General features: G+C 50.0%; 2 protein-coding genes across 5 annotated transcripts in view; both read right to left on the bottom strand.

Annotated features, from left to right (window-relative positions):
• The window catches only part of Muc17 (mucin 17, cell surface associated), a 33584-nt gene extending 23018 nt beyond the window's left edge, over nt 1-10566 (bottom strand). For 3 of the 4 annotated variants that reach the window (XM_087903501.1, XM_087903504.1, XM_087903502.1), the window contains exons 1-2: nt 10407-10566; nt 567-665 (exon numbers count right to left, since the gene is read on the bottom strand). In XM_087903501.1, coding sequence (XP_087759627.1) covers nt 567-665; nt 10407-10494 — 187 coding nt within the window. In that variant the 5' untranslated portion in view covers nt 10495-10566. The remainder of the gene's footprint in view (nt 1-566; nt 666-10406) is intronic. The other variant, XM_087903505.1, reaches the window with a different exon arrangement.
• A 1561-nt stretch (nt 10567-12127) lies between these two features.
• Nucleotides 12128-16522, bottom strand: part of Muc12 (mucin 12, cell surface associated) — a 64630-nt gene continuing 60235 nt past the window's right edge. Inside the window, exons 9-12 of the mRNA XM_087903500.1 lie at nt 16341-16502; nt 15671-15747; nt 12644-12732; nt 12128-12516 (exon numbers count right to left, since the gene is read on the bottom strand). Of these exons, the coding sequence (XP_087759626.1) occupies nt 12472-12516; nt 12644-12732; nt 15671-15747; nt 16341-16502 (373 nt within the window). The 3' untranslated portion in view covers nt 12128-12471. The remainder of the gene's footprint in view (nt 12517-12643; nt 12733-15670; nt 15748-16340; nt 16503-16522) is intronic.

Raw genomic sequence — 16522 nt, 5'->3', positions numbered from 1 at the left:
TTTAATGTCTGAGGGCCCAGTCCACTGTGGGTGGTTCCTTCCTTAGGAGTGTGATCTAGGGTAACATAAGGAATCTGATGGAGCTGCTCTCCTCCAGAATCCCTGCTTCACTATTGCTGCTGTGGCTTCCCCAGGTGACTATGTTAGAATGAGGGCCACACCTCTCTATTTGAAGACTTGTTCTCAGTGGTGGTCACAGTCAGTGGAACTGTTTGGAAAGGATCCAGAGGTGTGGCCTTGTTGGTGGAGGTGTGTCACTGGGGGTGGGCTTTGAGGTTTCCAAAGACACACACCAATCCCAGAGAGTGTCCCTCCGCCATGTGGCTATGTCTCAAGATGTGACCTCTCAGCCACTGCTCCCGTGCCATGTCTGCCTGCCTCTGCCATGCTCCCTGTGATGACAGGCATGGATTCTAACCATCTGGCCCCAAGAGCTACATATTAAATCCTTTCTTTATGAGTAAGTCAGACAGATGACTGGAAGTGTAAGCCTAATAAATCATTTCCTCCCCAAGTGGCTGTTGGCTGTGGTGTTTATCACAGCAACAGAAAGGAAACTAAGATACCTGCGTGGTCCGTCATCATCCTCTGGCACTGAGTTGTCTGGCTGTCTTCTTGGGGACTGCATCCTCCTCCGTCCCACACACCTCTGGTTCCAGCAATCTCTGAAAGAGAGACAGGGCTGTTGGTCTCCCTGAATCACCAACCTCCTTTCTTTTCTGAGTTCTCCCTGCTTCACTACCTCTGAGCTCTTACTTCCTGCTCCATAAAATGTTAACCCCTGGGACCAGTGAGTCAGGAATTAACCACAGAGCTTGTTCACCACAGAAGCCCACCTAGAACAAAGTCTTTATTTATGAGCCACCAAAAATGGACTGCATGGTTCTAAACATGCAACGACCAAATCTCTACTCAAAACCCAAACCCTAAGAACCCTGAAATATTTGTGGCAACTCACTCCTGTGCTGCATCTCGTGAGTGCACTGAAGCCTTGGATGTGAACGCAGACCTCTCTGTGCTGGACGCACTGTTGTCTGTGTATCAGCGACAAACCTGCCCGCAACCCCTCAGCCCTGATTCACCGCTGGTCTAGCTTATACATGGTAGCATTTTTACTCTATGTTCGGAGTTTTATGTTCTTGGAACTTGGAGAGCTGTCTCGGGTGGTGAAAGTGCCTGCCGCACAAGCATGAGGACCTGAGTTCAATCTCCAGTACCAACAGGAAGAGCTGAGCACAGCGGGGTGTGCCTGTCATCACTGCCCAGATCCCTGGGGCTTGCTAGCCAGCTGACCCAACCAAATTGGCGAGTTCCAGGTTCAACAAGAGACTGTCTCAAAACTAAGGTGGAAGCCAGGCATGGTGGTTTATACCTTTAATTGCAGCAGAGGCAGGGGATTAAACAGAGGTGGATCTGAGTTCAAAGCCCAGTAAGAAGAAAGAGAGAGAGAGAGAGAGAGAGAGAGAGAGAGAGGAAAGAGATGGAGAGCAACCAAGGAAGAAACCCAGCACCTTTTCACCTACATATGTACATACGTTGGTACACATAATCATACTCACAAACACACACACACAAAAAAACGTTTTGCATTCTTGTGGAAAATAGTGGCTCTTATTTATGGAAAGCAAAGATTTAATATTTCTCTACTAAACTAGCATCAAGTTAGCATATTTTTAAATTGTATCAGACAAACAAGCACACCCATCTCATTGGTATATAAATTTGATTTCACTTTCAGTAAACTGTAAAGCTATCTATCCATACAGATAATTGTTTTAAAGTAAATTTCTTTATGATTTGCTATGAGTTAATGTTTGATTTGTAGATCTATTTTATATGCCTGTGTATCCTGGACTCTCTAAAAAAATTAAAGATCAACAACAAATTAAAGCTTATGCAAATATAATTCAAGGAGACTGGCCAGGTTCCACCCCAGGCAGGCAGCGGAACTTGACAGCTTTAGCCATGAAGTTTAGAGTCCTGAAGGATGCCAGAATAAAGGGGATGGGACTCTTCCTCCGAGGTCAAGGGAAGCTGCCGAGATCTGGTGTGTGGAGAGGCCAGGGCATGAAGCTGTGAGGATGGAGCTTGTATTGAGTTGGAGACCCCACGATACTGGAGGTGTCAGAGCTATGGGAAGTTCGCCAAGGAGAGCTGCAGACAGGGCATGGAACCAGCCAAAGAGCACCGTAATAGAAAAAGTATTGAGACACCCCCAGACGCACAGAGCAACACAAAAGATAGGAAAATGATTTTTCTTGTTTGTGCACGTGTGTGTGTGTGTGTGTGTAAGCACAATATGTGTGCAGTGCAATGCACATGAAGGCCAGAGGTCACAGTGGCATCTCGCAGGAGCCATTCACCTTATTTGTTGAGACAGGTTGTCTCCTGAACCTCGCTGTTTGGCTCGGCTGATTGACCAGGAAGCCCTGGGACCCTGCCTGTCTCTGCATCCTTGGGGCTGGGATTACAGAGACTCACAGCCACGCAGCTTTTCCGTGGGTGCTGGGATTGAACTGAGGTTCTCAGGTTTATGTCGCAAGCACTTTACACGGCTCTGCTCACTTCCCCTGCCCCTGAAAGTGATGTTTCAGTATGCTGGGTACCAGACAGAAAATGACAACAGTTCCTGGGAGACATGGAGAGAACCTACGGTCACCTCAGCTTATTGGCCTGAAAGGACTTTCTGGAAGCAGTGAGGAGAGGTGAATACAGGTGGGGGCATGGAGTCTCCCTGAGTTGGAGAGATGCTGTGATGAGAGCCCCGGGAGACGGTGGCCCCTAGAGTTTGTGATGCAGGGTTTCATGAGCAGAGAGTGCGCGTTGGCTAGTTTTATGTGAGCTTGACGTAAGCTAGAGTCACTGCAAAAGAGGAAGCCTCAGTCGGGAAAATGGCTCTGTAACAGTGGTTCTCAATCTTCACAGTGCTGTGACCTTTTAATACAGTTCCTCAGGTTGTGGTGAGACCCCAATTACAGAATTATCATTGCTACTTCATAACTGTAATATTACTACTGGTTTGAATCATGATGTAAATATCTGTGTTTCCTGGTAGTCTTAGGCGACCCCTGTGAAAGGGTCTTTTGACCCCATAAGGGGTCATGGCTCGCAGGTTGAGAACTGGTCTCTACAAGATTAGGCTGTAGGCAAGCCTGTAGGGCATTTTCTTAATTAGTAATTCTTGGGGGAGGTCCTGACCTGTTGTGGGTGGTGCCATCCCTGGGCTCCATAAGAAATCAGGCTAAGTAAGCCATGGGGAGCAAGTCAGTAAGCAGTACCCTCTGTGGCCTCTTCATCAGCTCCTACCTCCAGGTTTCTGCCCTGCTTGAGTTCCTGCCCTGACTTCCTTCCTCAAGGGACAAATCTGGAAGTGTAAGCCAAATAAACTCTTTCCTCCCCAAGTTGCTTTGGTTATGGTGCTTTATCACAGCAAGAGAAACCCTAACTAGGACAGAGAGATACATAGTAACCCCGACTAGGACAGAGAGATACATAGTAACCCCGACTAGGGCAGAGAGATACATAGTAACCCTGACTAGGGCAGAGAGATACATAGTAACCCTGACTAGGGTAGAGAGATACATAGTAACCCTGACTAGAGCAGAGAGATACATAGTAACCTCGACTAGGACGGACAGATATATAGTAACCCCGACTATGACAGAGTGATGCATTGAGACTGCAGAGGTGAACACTAGCTTCTGTGTTCAGTGCTAGTTAGTGCGCAACTTTGAAAAAAAAGTCCTTGAGGCCAGAGGACGGTGTAGGAAAAGATGAGAAGGAACAGGAGCTCATGCTCGTTGTCACACAGGGAACAGGGCTGCTCCCATGGGTCAGGCTGGAGAAGCCTGCAGCCCACAGGGCACTGAAGGAAGGACACGTGAGGATGTTGCTTCACTAATAGGAAATGGCAGCGGGGCCTGGTGACTCAGAACTCCAACCCTCAATAAACAAGAGGCTGAGGCAGGAGGATCATAAGTTTGAGACTAGCCTGGGCAACTTAATGAGACCCTGTCAGACAATAAGGGTTAGAAGGGTTTGGGGAAGCAGAATGGGAGTGGGGGAGCATGGTTCTCAGCACCTGCCTAGAACCCCCCAGTGAGGGGCTGCGGTGTGGCTCGGGGAAAGAGTGTGCTAAGGCCCCCAGGGTTCAATCTCCAGCACTGCACAGAAAAGTTATTCGTTACGATAATTCTTTTGGGCAGCTTTAAACAGCATAATACACAAATAATTTGAATTCAAGAAAAATAAGTGAACAAAATATACATCAAAAATAATGTCCCCCAAGTAACAAACTCAAAATAATTCTAAATTCACTCATTGAAGAAGTTCAACTCCCTCCCAACACAAAACACACAAAGAAAATGTCCACAATGTTCCTGTTCCATCCAGTGTTCCCATTGTATAACTATTAAAAGGGAATTTCATCAACAACTGTCTTCAGTGCGTTTCACAGTTTACACGAAATGAATAGATTCCCTGAAAGATAAACTCACTCAAAAGAAACATATTAGGGGCCAGCAAGATGGCTCATTACATAAAAATGATTGCCTCCAAACCTTATGATCTGAGTTCAGTTCCCTGCGTCCCAGCCCTTGGGAGGTGGAGACAAGGGGATCTTAAGTTCAAGATGAACCTTGAGTACGTGGCGAGTTTGAGGGCAGGTGAGAGTCCCCAGGTCCGTCAGCTTAGGACTGTGAACTTACTGAGGTCTCTCAGTTCAGAGGACACTGCTGGACAGGTCAAGGGTAATGGAAAAAGTAACACGAGGAAGGACAAGGTGGCCCAGTGGTTCCCAGAACTAATTGTTTTTATTTTATAGCAGAGATGGACCAAAGGTCCAGGCTCACACCAGATTTTTCTAGAACCACCCAGTGTGTCCCTGCCTGACACCTACAGGGAAGCTGTGTCAGATACAGGAGTTCAAGGGTTCACATCCAGTCATCCCTGAACTGTCCTCAGTAGCCTTGACCCCACTGACTCCTAAGTAGCGGGAAGTGCACAAGGAAGTGCCAGCTGGTGGGGCAAAGAGGACAGGGATGATGGAGGAAGGAGAGTGGGTCAAGCCATGGACAGGCCGGGAAGAGGGGGTGCAGGAGGACCAACCACAATGCACACCACGCTGTTAGTCTCTACAGGTGGCTTCTCTAGAGATTTCCACATTTATTCTGCTATTTGGAGTGTGTGTGTGTGTTGTGGAGGCCAGAGGACAAACTTGACTGTCATTTCTCAGGTGCCATGCCCCTCCCTTTTTTTTGAGACAGGGACTCCCACTGATCTGAACATGCCAAGTAGGCTAGACTGGCTAGTCAGCGAACCCCTGGGGTCTTCCTGTCTCCTGATTATAAACGTGCACCACCAAGTCTGACTGTTCTTTTAAAGGCACATTTATTCTTCTAAGATGTTATCTTTCTGTGTACGTGGCCGTGACTGCGGCTGTGAGTCTAAGGGTGTCCAGGTACCTGGGGAGGCCAGAAGAGGGCAGTATATCCTCTCACACCCTGAGTTACAGGTGGTTGTGAGCCTCCTAATGTGGGTGCTCTTATCCACTGAGCTCTCTCCAGCCCACTCCTCGACTTTTTCCCGTGGGTCCCTGGAAGCTGACTTTGGTCTCTGTGCTTGCCTTCCCTGACTCAGCTATCTCCCTAGCCCTGTTTTGCTTTGCTTCTTTTTTGTGTTTTTGGGTTTTTTTTTCTAATAAAGTCACCTTATTATAATGGACTCACAAATAAAAACACCACAGAGCCAGTTTAAGCAAGTTATTCAAACATCTGCCAGGGCTCAACGGCTATGAATCTCCGTGAACACCTGTACTTGTCTGAGTGGCCATTCTGAAGCCTTGGAGCTTTATGCCTTCACGGTCAATTACATTTTTTCTGCACCTGTCCAGCACACACACGCCCACACACTATAGCAGAGTTGGAACTGGGAGAAAACAAACTTTGTAATGCCCACACTTACAGCTGTCGACATATATGCATATGCACAGCGTGCAATATTACTCAGCTGTGAAGAATAAGAGATTCATGGGATTTAAAGGAAACTGGGTAGGCTTGGATGATATAATAATAAGCAAAAGTGGTCCAAGCTCAGAAACACACACGCACACACACACACACGCATGCATACACATACGCACACACACACTCATGCACACTTCCTCATCTACAGGCCCTCACTCATAAGGCACAGAGGTAACCATGTAGACAGGCACAAGCCCTGCCTATATTCTCCTTTGGTTGGACTGTCTATTTTTGTTTGTTGAGAGTGTCTTACTAGGTAGCCCAGGCTGGCCTCCAATTTGCTGGCCTCCTGCCTCAGACTTCCCAATGGTTACAAACAAGCTAGTTCTGCTGTTAGGGTTGTTTTGTTGGTTTGGTTTTCACTTTTAATTTTGACCAACTGTTGAGAAATAGATTGCCCAGGCTGAGGCTAAAAGAGAATTTTAGAAGGTAAGAGCTGTAGGGGAGGACCAAGCAGACAATGGGTGTGACTGGGACAAGACAAGGACATGAATGACAAGAACGACTGGGGTCCCTTCTGCCTCTCTCGACCACCAGCTCCCCTCCCCGATGTCATTCCCTTCCTTCCTTCCTGCTTTCCTTCCTGCTTTCCTTCCTTCCTTCCTCCCTCTCTTTCTTTTTCTTTTTTCTTGTCCTTTCTTTCTTTTTTATTATTATCTTTTTGAGACTGGGCTTCTTTGTGTAGTCCTGGTTGCCCTGGAACTCACTCGCTACACCAGGCTGACCATGAAAAGAGATCCATCTGCCTCTGCCTCCTGAGTGCTGGGATTGAAGGTGTGCGCCACTGTGCCTGGCTCCTCAATGTTATTTCTGGCTAACAGCAATGAATTTAATCTTTATTATTCTATTTATGACCTACTTATTTACTTGGGGGTGGTTGCATGTGCTGCCGCATGGGTGAAAGTCAAAGGACAACTTTCAGGAGTTGGTTCCCTCTTTTCACCATATGGGACCCAGGGATCACAGCCAGGTCATCAGGCTTGAGCAAGCGCCTCCTCTTGTCGAGTCATCTCGCTGGCCCAGCAATTGCTATTGGAAAGAAAGCCCTTGAGCTGGGGCTACAGCTCAACGGTAGAATACTTGTCTAAGTAGCAGGAGGCCCTGAGTTGGAACCCCAGCACTACAGGAGGAAAAAAAAGGAAAGAAGGGAGGGAGGAAGGGAGGGAAAAAGAAGGAAGAGGGAGGGGAAGGCAGGGGAAGAAGAATCAAACCCCACTACCTCTTCTGCCCAAATCCCCTCATTTTTTTTTCTGTTATTTGAATTGAAGCCCTAGCCCTCAGCACCCCAGGAGACCCCTGTTGCTTTGTTTTTCTATGACAACCTTATTTGACAATAGCCTTTGCAAGGTATCGTGTCAAACTGAGGTCATTCACACGATCCCCAATCCAGCACCACCAGTGTCTGTAAACATGGGCAGATCTGGACCCAACACAGGTGTGCTTGCAGAGAATATCATGGGGACTAAGAAAGTAGAGGCAGATGAGGGTCCCAAAACACCAGAGATTTGTCAGCAGCCACCAGGGTCTCGGGGACAGACCCTTGCAGAGGACCTTCTAAATGAGTGAAGCAGGCTGGCTCGGTGGCTTGGGGGGAGAAAGACATTGGCGCCTAACATGATGGCCTATGTTGTATCCCTGGATCCTACATGGTGGAAGGCCAGAGCTGATTTCTCCAAGCTGTCTTCCTACCACCCCTTCAACACACACAAAGTCAATTAAAACAACAGCAACAACCAAGATGCACACCCTGCTTGACCGCCCCCCCCCCCAGCCAGAAATGTGAGATGAGAACTCTCTGCCATTCTAAGCTACTCAGGTGGTGGGTTGTTGCTGTGACAACCAGGGAGTGGGTCAGTGATGGAAATAAAGGATGGGTCATGTACCTGGGACCGGTGAAAGGTGGTGGGTGAGAAGGCACTCGTGGACAGGAATCATCATGGGGGTGACTAAGAGGGTAACGGCTAAGGCTAAACAGTTGTGGGCAAGCCCAGAGGACACCGTGTCTCATTAACATGTCACGTACACAGCTATAGGAGGAAGATAAGAGGGCATCTTCCAGGCAGGGCTTATCTGAGATCATCGAGTTATTTCTGTAGCTACACCCTATCCTGTCATAGCCAAGTCCAGTGGCCTTGAAGAGGTGTAGTGCCCTGGGTCCCTGGGCAAAGAACACAGAAGAACCCAAACACTAATGGACTTTGATTAGGATCCTGGAGATCAAGCTCCAAGGAGGAGGGGGTGTATAGAATTCAGCAGAGCAGAGAGAATCTGGAAGCTCCATCCTACAGAGGGGAAAATTGAGGCTAGAGATGGATGGGTCCTAGCATAGCAGGTCGACCAAAGTGGGAGTGAGAAGGAAGTGGAGAGAAGGAAAAGAGAGGTGGGGGGGCGGAGGGATGGCAGGGCGCTGGGAAACTCCTGCCCTACTGGGACCCGACAGGAGCTTAAATGCTACCCCCATAAGAACGGCCCTCACCTATGTTGCCCTCTGTCCTCCATGCCTCGTTCTCATTAGAGAAGACCTGGTAGGGGCCATGGCCTAGGGGGCAGTGAGTTCCAAGGCAAGAGAAAGTCTGAAGCAGGCCTTTATGATGAAAGCATCTTGTCCCTCTTGGGGACTGTATGGTTTGTTTCTGCCTCAGTTTCCCTTCCTTCTCCGGGACCAGACAAAGGGGCAGACTGGCTGATCCACTCTGATTTCTTGCTTCCCTGAGCCTGGTTCCCAGGGTCAAGGAAACCTAAACAACTAAATTAAATGGATCCTTAGAAATCCCAACACCCCACACCCAGGGGACTGGAGAGATGGCTCGTTCTGTCAGGAACGAGTTCAGATTCCAGCATCCCACATCTGGGCAGATCACAAACACCTGTAACTCTAGCTCAAGGAATCCAACATTCCCTGTGGTCTCTTGGGGTACCCACGTACAGACGCACATACACATACGTGAAACGAGTTGAAAAATAAGAAGAAATCCCAGCCTAGGGCTTCACACATGCTAAACAGACGCTCTACCATAGCAGCCTGGCCCCCGGCTGGGTCTTCTGTGCGAGCACTCTACTGCTGAGTCAACTAGTCCCTTGCTAGAGAATTCTAGGCAAGTGCAGTTCCCCCCTTTTTTTGTTTTATTTTATTTATGCTTTTTTTCTGAGATAGTAGCCCTGGCTGGCATGGAACTCACTCTGTAGACCAGGCTGGCCTCGAACTCACAGAGATCTGCCTGTGTCTGCCTCCTGAGTGCTGGGATTAAAGGTGTTTGCTACCATAATGTCCAGTTTCCCAGTACTTTTTGTTTATTTGATTGATTGGTTTGTTTTAGGCAGGGTCTCTCTAAGTAACCTTGGCTGGCCTGGAACTCACTATTGTAGACCAAGATGGCCTTAAACTCATAGAGAATCATCTGTCTCCCAAATCCTAATGCTTCATGCCACCCTATGGGGCGCCCAGTCCCATTTTTACTATTTGTTCTGGGATAGGCTCTCACTAAGTTGCTGAGACTGGCCTTGAACTCACTCTGTGGCAGATCTTAAACTTTCAGTCTTTCCAAGGTGATGGGGATGGCAGGCTTTCCCCACCCGAATGAACACTTGTCTTTCCAGAGGAGCAAACAGACCAGAAAGGAGTTGAGCAGATGCCCGACACCATTAGTACATGAAAAAGTTAGACTCTGTGGTTCCTGACATCCCATCTTGCTGTGGTCCTGCAGCTTCCTTGGCTAGCGGGAGAGGAAGGGACACACGCACACACACACACACACACACACACACACACACACACACACGTGCGCTCACCCACACACATGCGTGCACACCAGGACAGAGATTAGAGAAGGCAGAACAAGACAGTGGGTATTGTATGTTATGTGAAGGTGACCCTGCCAAGCCTGCCATCCCAGCCTTGGAAGGCTGAGGCAGGAGGATCTGTATGATTACATGGTTAAGTTTTAGGTCAGCCTGGCCTATAGCGTGGCAAGACTGTCTTTCCACCCTCTCCTCACATACAAAGACCTTGTGGGTGTTTGCCTCAGAGATGGGAGATAAATGCACCCGGATAGGCACACTAAGATAAACACAGGCTCTATTTAACATGGCTGGGTGTCTACCCGCATGGAAGGGAGGATTCTGTTTGATCCCAGCAGCCACTCAACTGACACCTGTTACTGTTGCTCCCTGGAGTGGTGGCCACCCAGAGAGGCAAACTGGTCTTTCCCCAAAGCTCTGTAGCGGACAGGAAAGAAATTCAGGGAGTCCAAAGCCGAGCATCAAGTGGAAGATGTCTCAGTTGTCTTTGATGAAGGAGTTAGCTCTGCCCTGGAGCCTGGCAGCTCAGGGATGTGGGCTTGTGGGAAAGGGGGCCCAGGACAGTAGGGCTGGGGAGCTACTCACCCTCCTCAGAAGCAGTGAACTGAGGCAGGAACTGGAGGATGAGAGCCAGCAGGCAGAGTGCCACAGTCTGCCTTGTCCTCGTCGACATCACTGAAGCGGATCGGCTTCCCTGCAGTGAAATGAATGCGAGCCAGGGAACCCCAGAAATAAAAACAGCCAAGAGACCTTTGACCCCTGAGATACCGAGGGCACGGGGGAGGTCAGTGTGAATAGAAGTCGATCTGACAGCTTCCCGTATGACGAGGGGTGGCGGCTGGCTATTCTGGCTGGGCCAAAGAGCAAAGGGAGCGGTTCCCTTTCCTGGCCAGACAAGCACATAGGTGTTCGGGTAGGTAATGAGATTCATCACCCCAGTGAGGGGTGGTGTAGGGAGTAGTGCCTCTGGCCTCCCCACAGAGACACACGATAGAGCCCCGATCTGAGCAAGAAAGGGGAATATCCTGGATTTGTCCACCATCCCTCAGGCCGTCCCTCTTTCTGTTCTACAGGTACCCCGGCAGGACATGGGGTTCAAGTTATGACACCCTGAGATGATCAGAAGTTCATGTGTGTGAGTGTGTGTGTTGTATGTGTGTGTATGCATAAATATACATATATAATATATATGTGTATATATGTAACATCTTGACTGCGATTTTCCCTCCCTCCTCTCCTCCTATGCCTCCTCCATTCCCACCCCCCAATTCATTTCCTATCCATTTCTGTTTAGGAAAGGACAGGTCTCATGAGTAGCAACACAACATGGCAAATAAAGTCACGGCCAGACTAAGCACCTCCCCATGTGTTAAGGCTAGACAAGGGGACCCAGTACGAGGAGTAGGGTCCCAGAAGCCTGTAAAAGAGTCGAGACAGGCCCTGCTCTCACTGTTAGGAGTCCCACAAGAGGACCAAGCTACACAACTGTCACATACATGTAGAGGGCCTAGGTCAGTCCCATGCAGGCTCCCTGGTTGTCAGTTCAGTCTCTGTGATCTCCTAGGAACCCAGGTTAGTTGATTCTGTGAGTTTTCTTGTGGTGTCCTTGACCCCTCTGACTCCCACAATCCTTTCTCCCCTTCTTCTGCAGGATCCCCAAACTCGGCCTAATGTTTGGCTGTGGGGCTGCTTCTGTTTCCATCAGCTGGTGGACAGTTGGACTAGGTATCAATCTGGTCAGACAATGGCCAGCTCAGGCTACCTATCCACTCTTGCTAGGAGTCTTAACTGGGGCCAGCCTTGTAGATTCCTGGGAGATTAAATTCCTTGTGCCGGGTTTTTACCTGGTCCTGAAATGCCCCCACTTCCAGCAGTCTCTTTCAGTACTCCCCCCTCTGTCGATCAGGAATTCTTAAGCGTGTGAATTAAGAGGTAAGCAAGGCCTCCTTGCCATCCTCATGGCCACCTGGAGTGACCTTGTCCACCCTCTGGGTGGTGGGACCAAGCACTCAGTCCTCAGCCTTCTGGAGGTTCCCACCTCTTTGCTCTTGGGTCTGAGGCATTCTGTGCCCAAGGCCTGGCCCTGGGTTTGTCCTCAGTGACCTCTGGCAGAGATGGGCCTAGTCCTGCCCCATTTGGAAGAGGCAAGTGGTTCAGACACTGGGAATGTTTAATCCTGGGAAGATTGTTCCACCCAGAGAGGGGCACAAGACATGTCCCTTCATTACTTCCAGATGCAATCCACTGCCCAAGGTTTCCCCCACACACACACACACACACATCAGGAAGCAAAGAAAACATAAGACTCTGCATTGAAGAACTGCTTTATTGATAGGGAAATTCCAGAGAGCAGGGCGGAGCCCACACACAGACAAAGATGCCAAAGTATTTAGAAGCCTTGGGTTCCTGAAACGTGGAGGCGAGGAGGGGGTGGTACCCAGCTCTCAGGCCTCGACTCTTTGCTCCTTTGGTTAGTCTTCTGGCGGTGACCCACGGACCAACTCTGGCCACCTCAGATTAGACACGTGGAGCTTCGGGATCTGGTGCCGGTTTTGTCTTAACCAACTAGGAATATCTGTGGTGGGGACTCTGGCCCTCTCTTGTCTGAATTCGGATGGGGCATGATGGGGTGACCTAGATGATCCCGTTCTCACGGAGCAGCTGATTTCACCACCTCGGGCCTCTGAAAGTTGAGCTGGGGATGAGAGAGACAGGTGAAGCGGAGCAGAGGTTGGGTGGAGCCACAGGTGGGGGGGGGCGGGGAAAACCCAGGAGTAAGAGAGTGAGAAGCCAAAAAAGGGGGAAGCTCTTAGCTGTGTCACCTCAGTGTCGGGGTCCACATACTGCAGGTTCGGCTGGAAGTGGCTGTGCCTTTCCTCCAGGCCTAATTGGTCCTCTTTCAGATTCTGGCCTGTAGGGAAAGGTGTGGTGTAAGACGGGGCCACCCCCCAGAGGAGGCGGGGGCAGCCATGGGCAGGTGGAATGAGTGTGAGTGGGGTTGGGGGGGGGTTCCAAACAAATGAAGATAACAACTTCAACTTTTCCAGTCCTTGTTGGAGTCTTAGTGAACTTGGCTTGAGCCTGGAAGTTGGTCTGGAGCCATACAGGGAGGCCAGGCAGAGAGAACGGCCTCCCTACTCACCTAGTACTGTGTACCATGGGTCACAAGTCATACCCATAAGAAGTCACTGTCATCGGTGCGAGGTTGGGAGTGGAGCTGGTAGCAGCTTCTTGAGTCACACACTACACCCCTCACCTACCCAGTCCTTAGCAACTATGAAAACATAGCAGACAACCCAGGTTTTCAGGAAACCATCCCCATGGCTGTTGTACACCAGCAACATCCACTTCTTCTTCCTGAGTCCTGCAGGCCTGCCTGACTTCCGGGAGTCCAGCCCAGGGCCTGGCTTTTCTCCATGGCATCTTAGCCGTTCCTCAGTGGGCATCTTAGACTGCCTCCTGTAACGGCTACACGTCTAGATGATCCTAGGAGCCCTGTCCCCTTTCCCTCTTTAATCGCCAGCCCTCCCTTTACCCACTCAGACTCCCGGCGCTGTCTTCAGGTGGGAGAGCCCTCCCCTTTGGCACTCCACCGAGTCCAGGGAGTCAGTGTGTCCCACAGGCTTCTCTCGTGGATGCCCGACTCAGCGGCCACCATATTCCCTTTGCCAGCCTGCCAGCAAGCCCAGCTCTGCTCCAAACTGCCTCATCTGGTTACCCCTCTACTTCTCATCCTGCCACCTTGTCCCCATCTCCCGTGCTGTCCCCCTCAGACCCACCTGAGTGACCCACTTAAAACTAATCTATGGATTGGCGATATATACACCTGTCCACTCAGCGGCTTGGGAGGCTTGGGTAGAAGGCTGGTGGGTTCAAAGCTAGCCTGGGCTACATAGCAAGACCCTGTTCTAGATAAACAAACAAATACACAACATCATATACCCAGCTCTTTTCTTTTCTTTTCTTTTCTCTCTCTCTCTCTCTCTCTCATTCTCTCTCTCTCTCTCTCTCTCTCTCTCTCTCTCTCTCTCTCTCTCTCTCTCTCTTTTGGCAAGGGAGAAGACATATAAGCCACCTAGCCTCAAACTTGTTATAGAACAGAAGATGAAACAGAAGATGACCCTAAACTTGACTTTCTTACGTCTACTTCCTTAATGCTAGGATTACAGGAGTGTGGCCCCCTGAGTTTTTCTTTTTAAAGATTTATTTATTTAATATACATTGGGGTTTTGCCTGCATATGTGTCTTTGTGAGGGTGTCAGATCGCCTAGAACTGGAGTTACAGACAGCTGCAAGCTGCCATGTGGGTGCTGGGAATCGAACCCGGGTCCTTTGGAAGAGCAGCCCGTGCTCTTCACCACTGAGCCATCTCTCCCATGCGTTTTCTTAAGTAGTGCTTCTAACCTAAGAAGGGTCTGACTCTGTCGGCTCGGGGATTGTTTGTAGGACCAGGAAGCCAACCTCTGAGTCACTTGCTTGAAGACTCAGGCTTAAGTTAGAAGCCTTCAATGGACCTGAAGTCCATGCTGGCCATCCCTGGCCAGGTGCTCTGGTCATAGTCTGTGCACTGCTATGTCTTGGCACTCCAGAGAGAGGCTGCGTGTCTGACACCCTTGTCTTGTGAGGCAGGAGACGACTCTGAGCCTACCCTGAATCACTGGGGAAATGGTAGCCTACAAGGGGTCATAAAACCCCTAGGAAGTGGACACTGTGGGTGTGGAGGTGCACACCTGTAATCCCAGCACCTGGGAGGCTAAATTAGGAGGATCTTTAGGTTCAAGGCCAACCTATACTACACTTCAGTTTGTTTGAGATCACCCTGGGCTACACAGGGACAGCAAAGAACCGTATAGGGAAGATGACTCAGGTGGTAAAACGTTCGCCTCATAAATACTTAGGGCCTGAGTTCGGTCCTCAGAATCTATATGAAGAGTTCAGTGCAGTAAATACACACTTATGACCCCAGCACTGCGGAAACAGACTGGTGGATCCCCGTAACTCTCCCGACCGCCACCTTGACCCAATCCATGAACCCCAGGGTCCTGAAAAAGACCTTGTCGTCCAAAACTGCTTGTGCAGTGTCTGAGGATCGACACCTGAGACTGACCTCTGCACTCGTGTGTGTAGGAGCATGTGCATGTGCGCATGCGCGCACACACACAAACCGGGAAGGGGGGCGTCTAAGCCTGCTTAGAGGAACTGGGCAGAGGCGGCCGTGCTGATAGGAGAAGTCACCTGGCATGGCATGGACAGAGACTCGGGCAGACAGACCACCAGGAAGAGGAGATTAGGACAAAGTGGGGGTGGAGGGTGGTCCCTGGAGAGGGAGGGGTCATAAATAGGTTATAGAAACAGTCGGCTTGAGGCTGGTATAGGTGGTGGGGAATGGAGCCTTCCAGGTAGTGGTGTGATGTGTACAGAAACATAGAGGGGAGAGAATGCTCAGCAGAGGTCCTGGGAATTTGATGCGGTGGGAGGGGGAGGAAGCCAAAAAAGGTCCAAAGGTCAGGCTAGTGAGATGTGTAAGGTGACCAGAGTCCCATCGAGGGACCTACATGATGGAAGGAAAGAACCAACTCCTGAAAGTTGTCCTCTGACCTCTGTCCACATACCATTGTACACATGTGCCCACTAAATAAATGTAGTTTAAAAAACAACAACAAAAACAGGAAGTCAGTGAGAAGCCTGGATGCCAGGGAAGAAGGGGACAAGGGACCGCAGAAGAGCAGGGGGTGGGTGCACCGGTGCAGGGGCAGATATGACGTGAGCTGTCATCAGGTCACAGCAAGGCAGGACTTGTGTCGCGCCCTCCTCCTCCCCCCTTCTCCCCCTCCCCCCAGAACCATTACCATCCCAGATGCCGGAGCTCCGGAAGATTCCAGGGAAAGCTTCTCTCTGCCATGCTTGAGACAGGTCGTATTTTGACCTGCAAACAGTTGCGTCACAAGTGAGCTGGCCGCGTGTGACCGGAGTAGGAGGGGACTCGACAGACCCTGACCCTGAAGGTGGGCAATCACATCTCTACCTGTCAAAGTGATGGCCATGGGGAGGGACAACTGGCTCACTCTGGTTTCGCCGGCTCCGTGGGCAGTGACCAGGCTCCCTAAACATCCTGTAGTTCCCTGATGGGCCCCAGTCTCCGGGTATGAAATGGGGGGGAGGGTTGCAACAGTCCCTTCCGCCCATTTCGAGCAACTATTTCTTGGAATGTGCATCTCGCCCTATCTGGTTCACACCCAGCTTCCTCGATACTCTCTAAGGTAGTCTAGATAATAAAACATAATTTTATTGCATAAATATTTTCAGTGCTTAAGTTTCTGTTTCCACTTCTCACTCAAAGAGATGATCAGATAGAAAAGCCACCCTTGGTGATGCCAGCAATGGGTGGGGCTAGATGCCCTGCTTGGCCTCAGCCTACGTCTTCACAGCCAGAACTGTAGAACATTAAGACAGTGACTTCTGGATGGAGTGTCCTCACTCCCGGATTGGCGCCTTCTCTCTGGATGTGTGTGAGCTCACCTGTGCAGCTTTTTCTGGGACCGGCCAAGGAACCCAGCCAAGATGACCACAAGGACCAGCAACACTGCCAGCACGGTGCCCACAAGTCCATACACGAGTCTCTTGCTGGTTCTAGACTCGCAAGTGTCTCCCCAGTACCAGTGGGTGTCTGTGTTCGGGCACCTGCAGATACACACACAGGC

The sequence above is a fragment of the Myodes glareolus genome, chromosome 2 (genome assembly GCF_982192425.1).
Source record: "Myodes glareolus chromosome 2, mMyoGla1.1, whole genome shotgun sequence".
Lineage (NCBI taxonomy): Eukaryota > Metazoa > Chordata > Mammalia > Rodentia > Cricetidae > Myodes > Myodes glareolus.
This window is presented reverse-complemented; position numbering and strand designations above follow the sequence as displayed.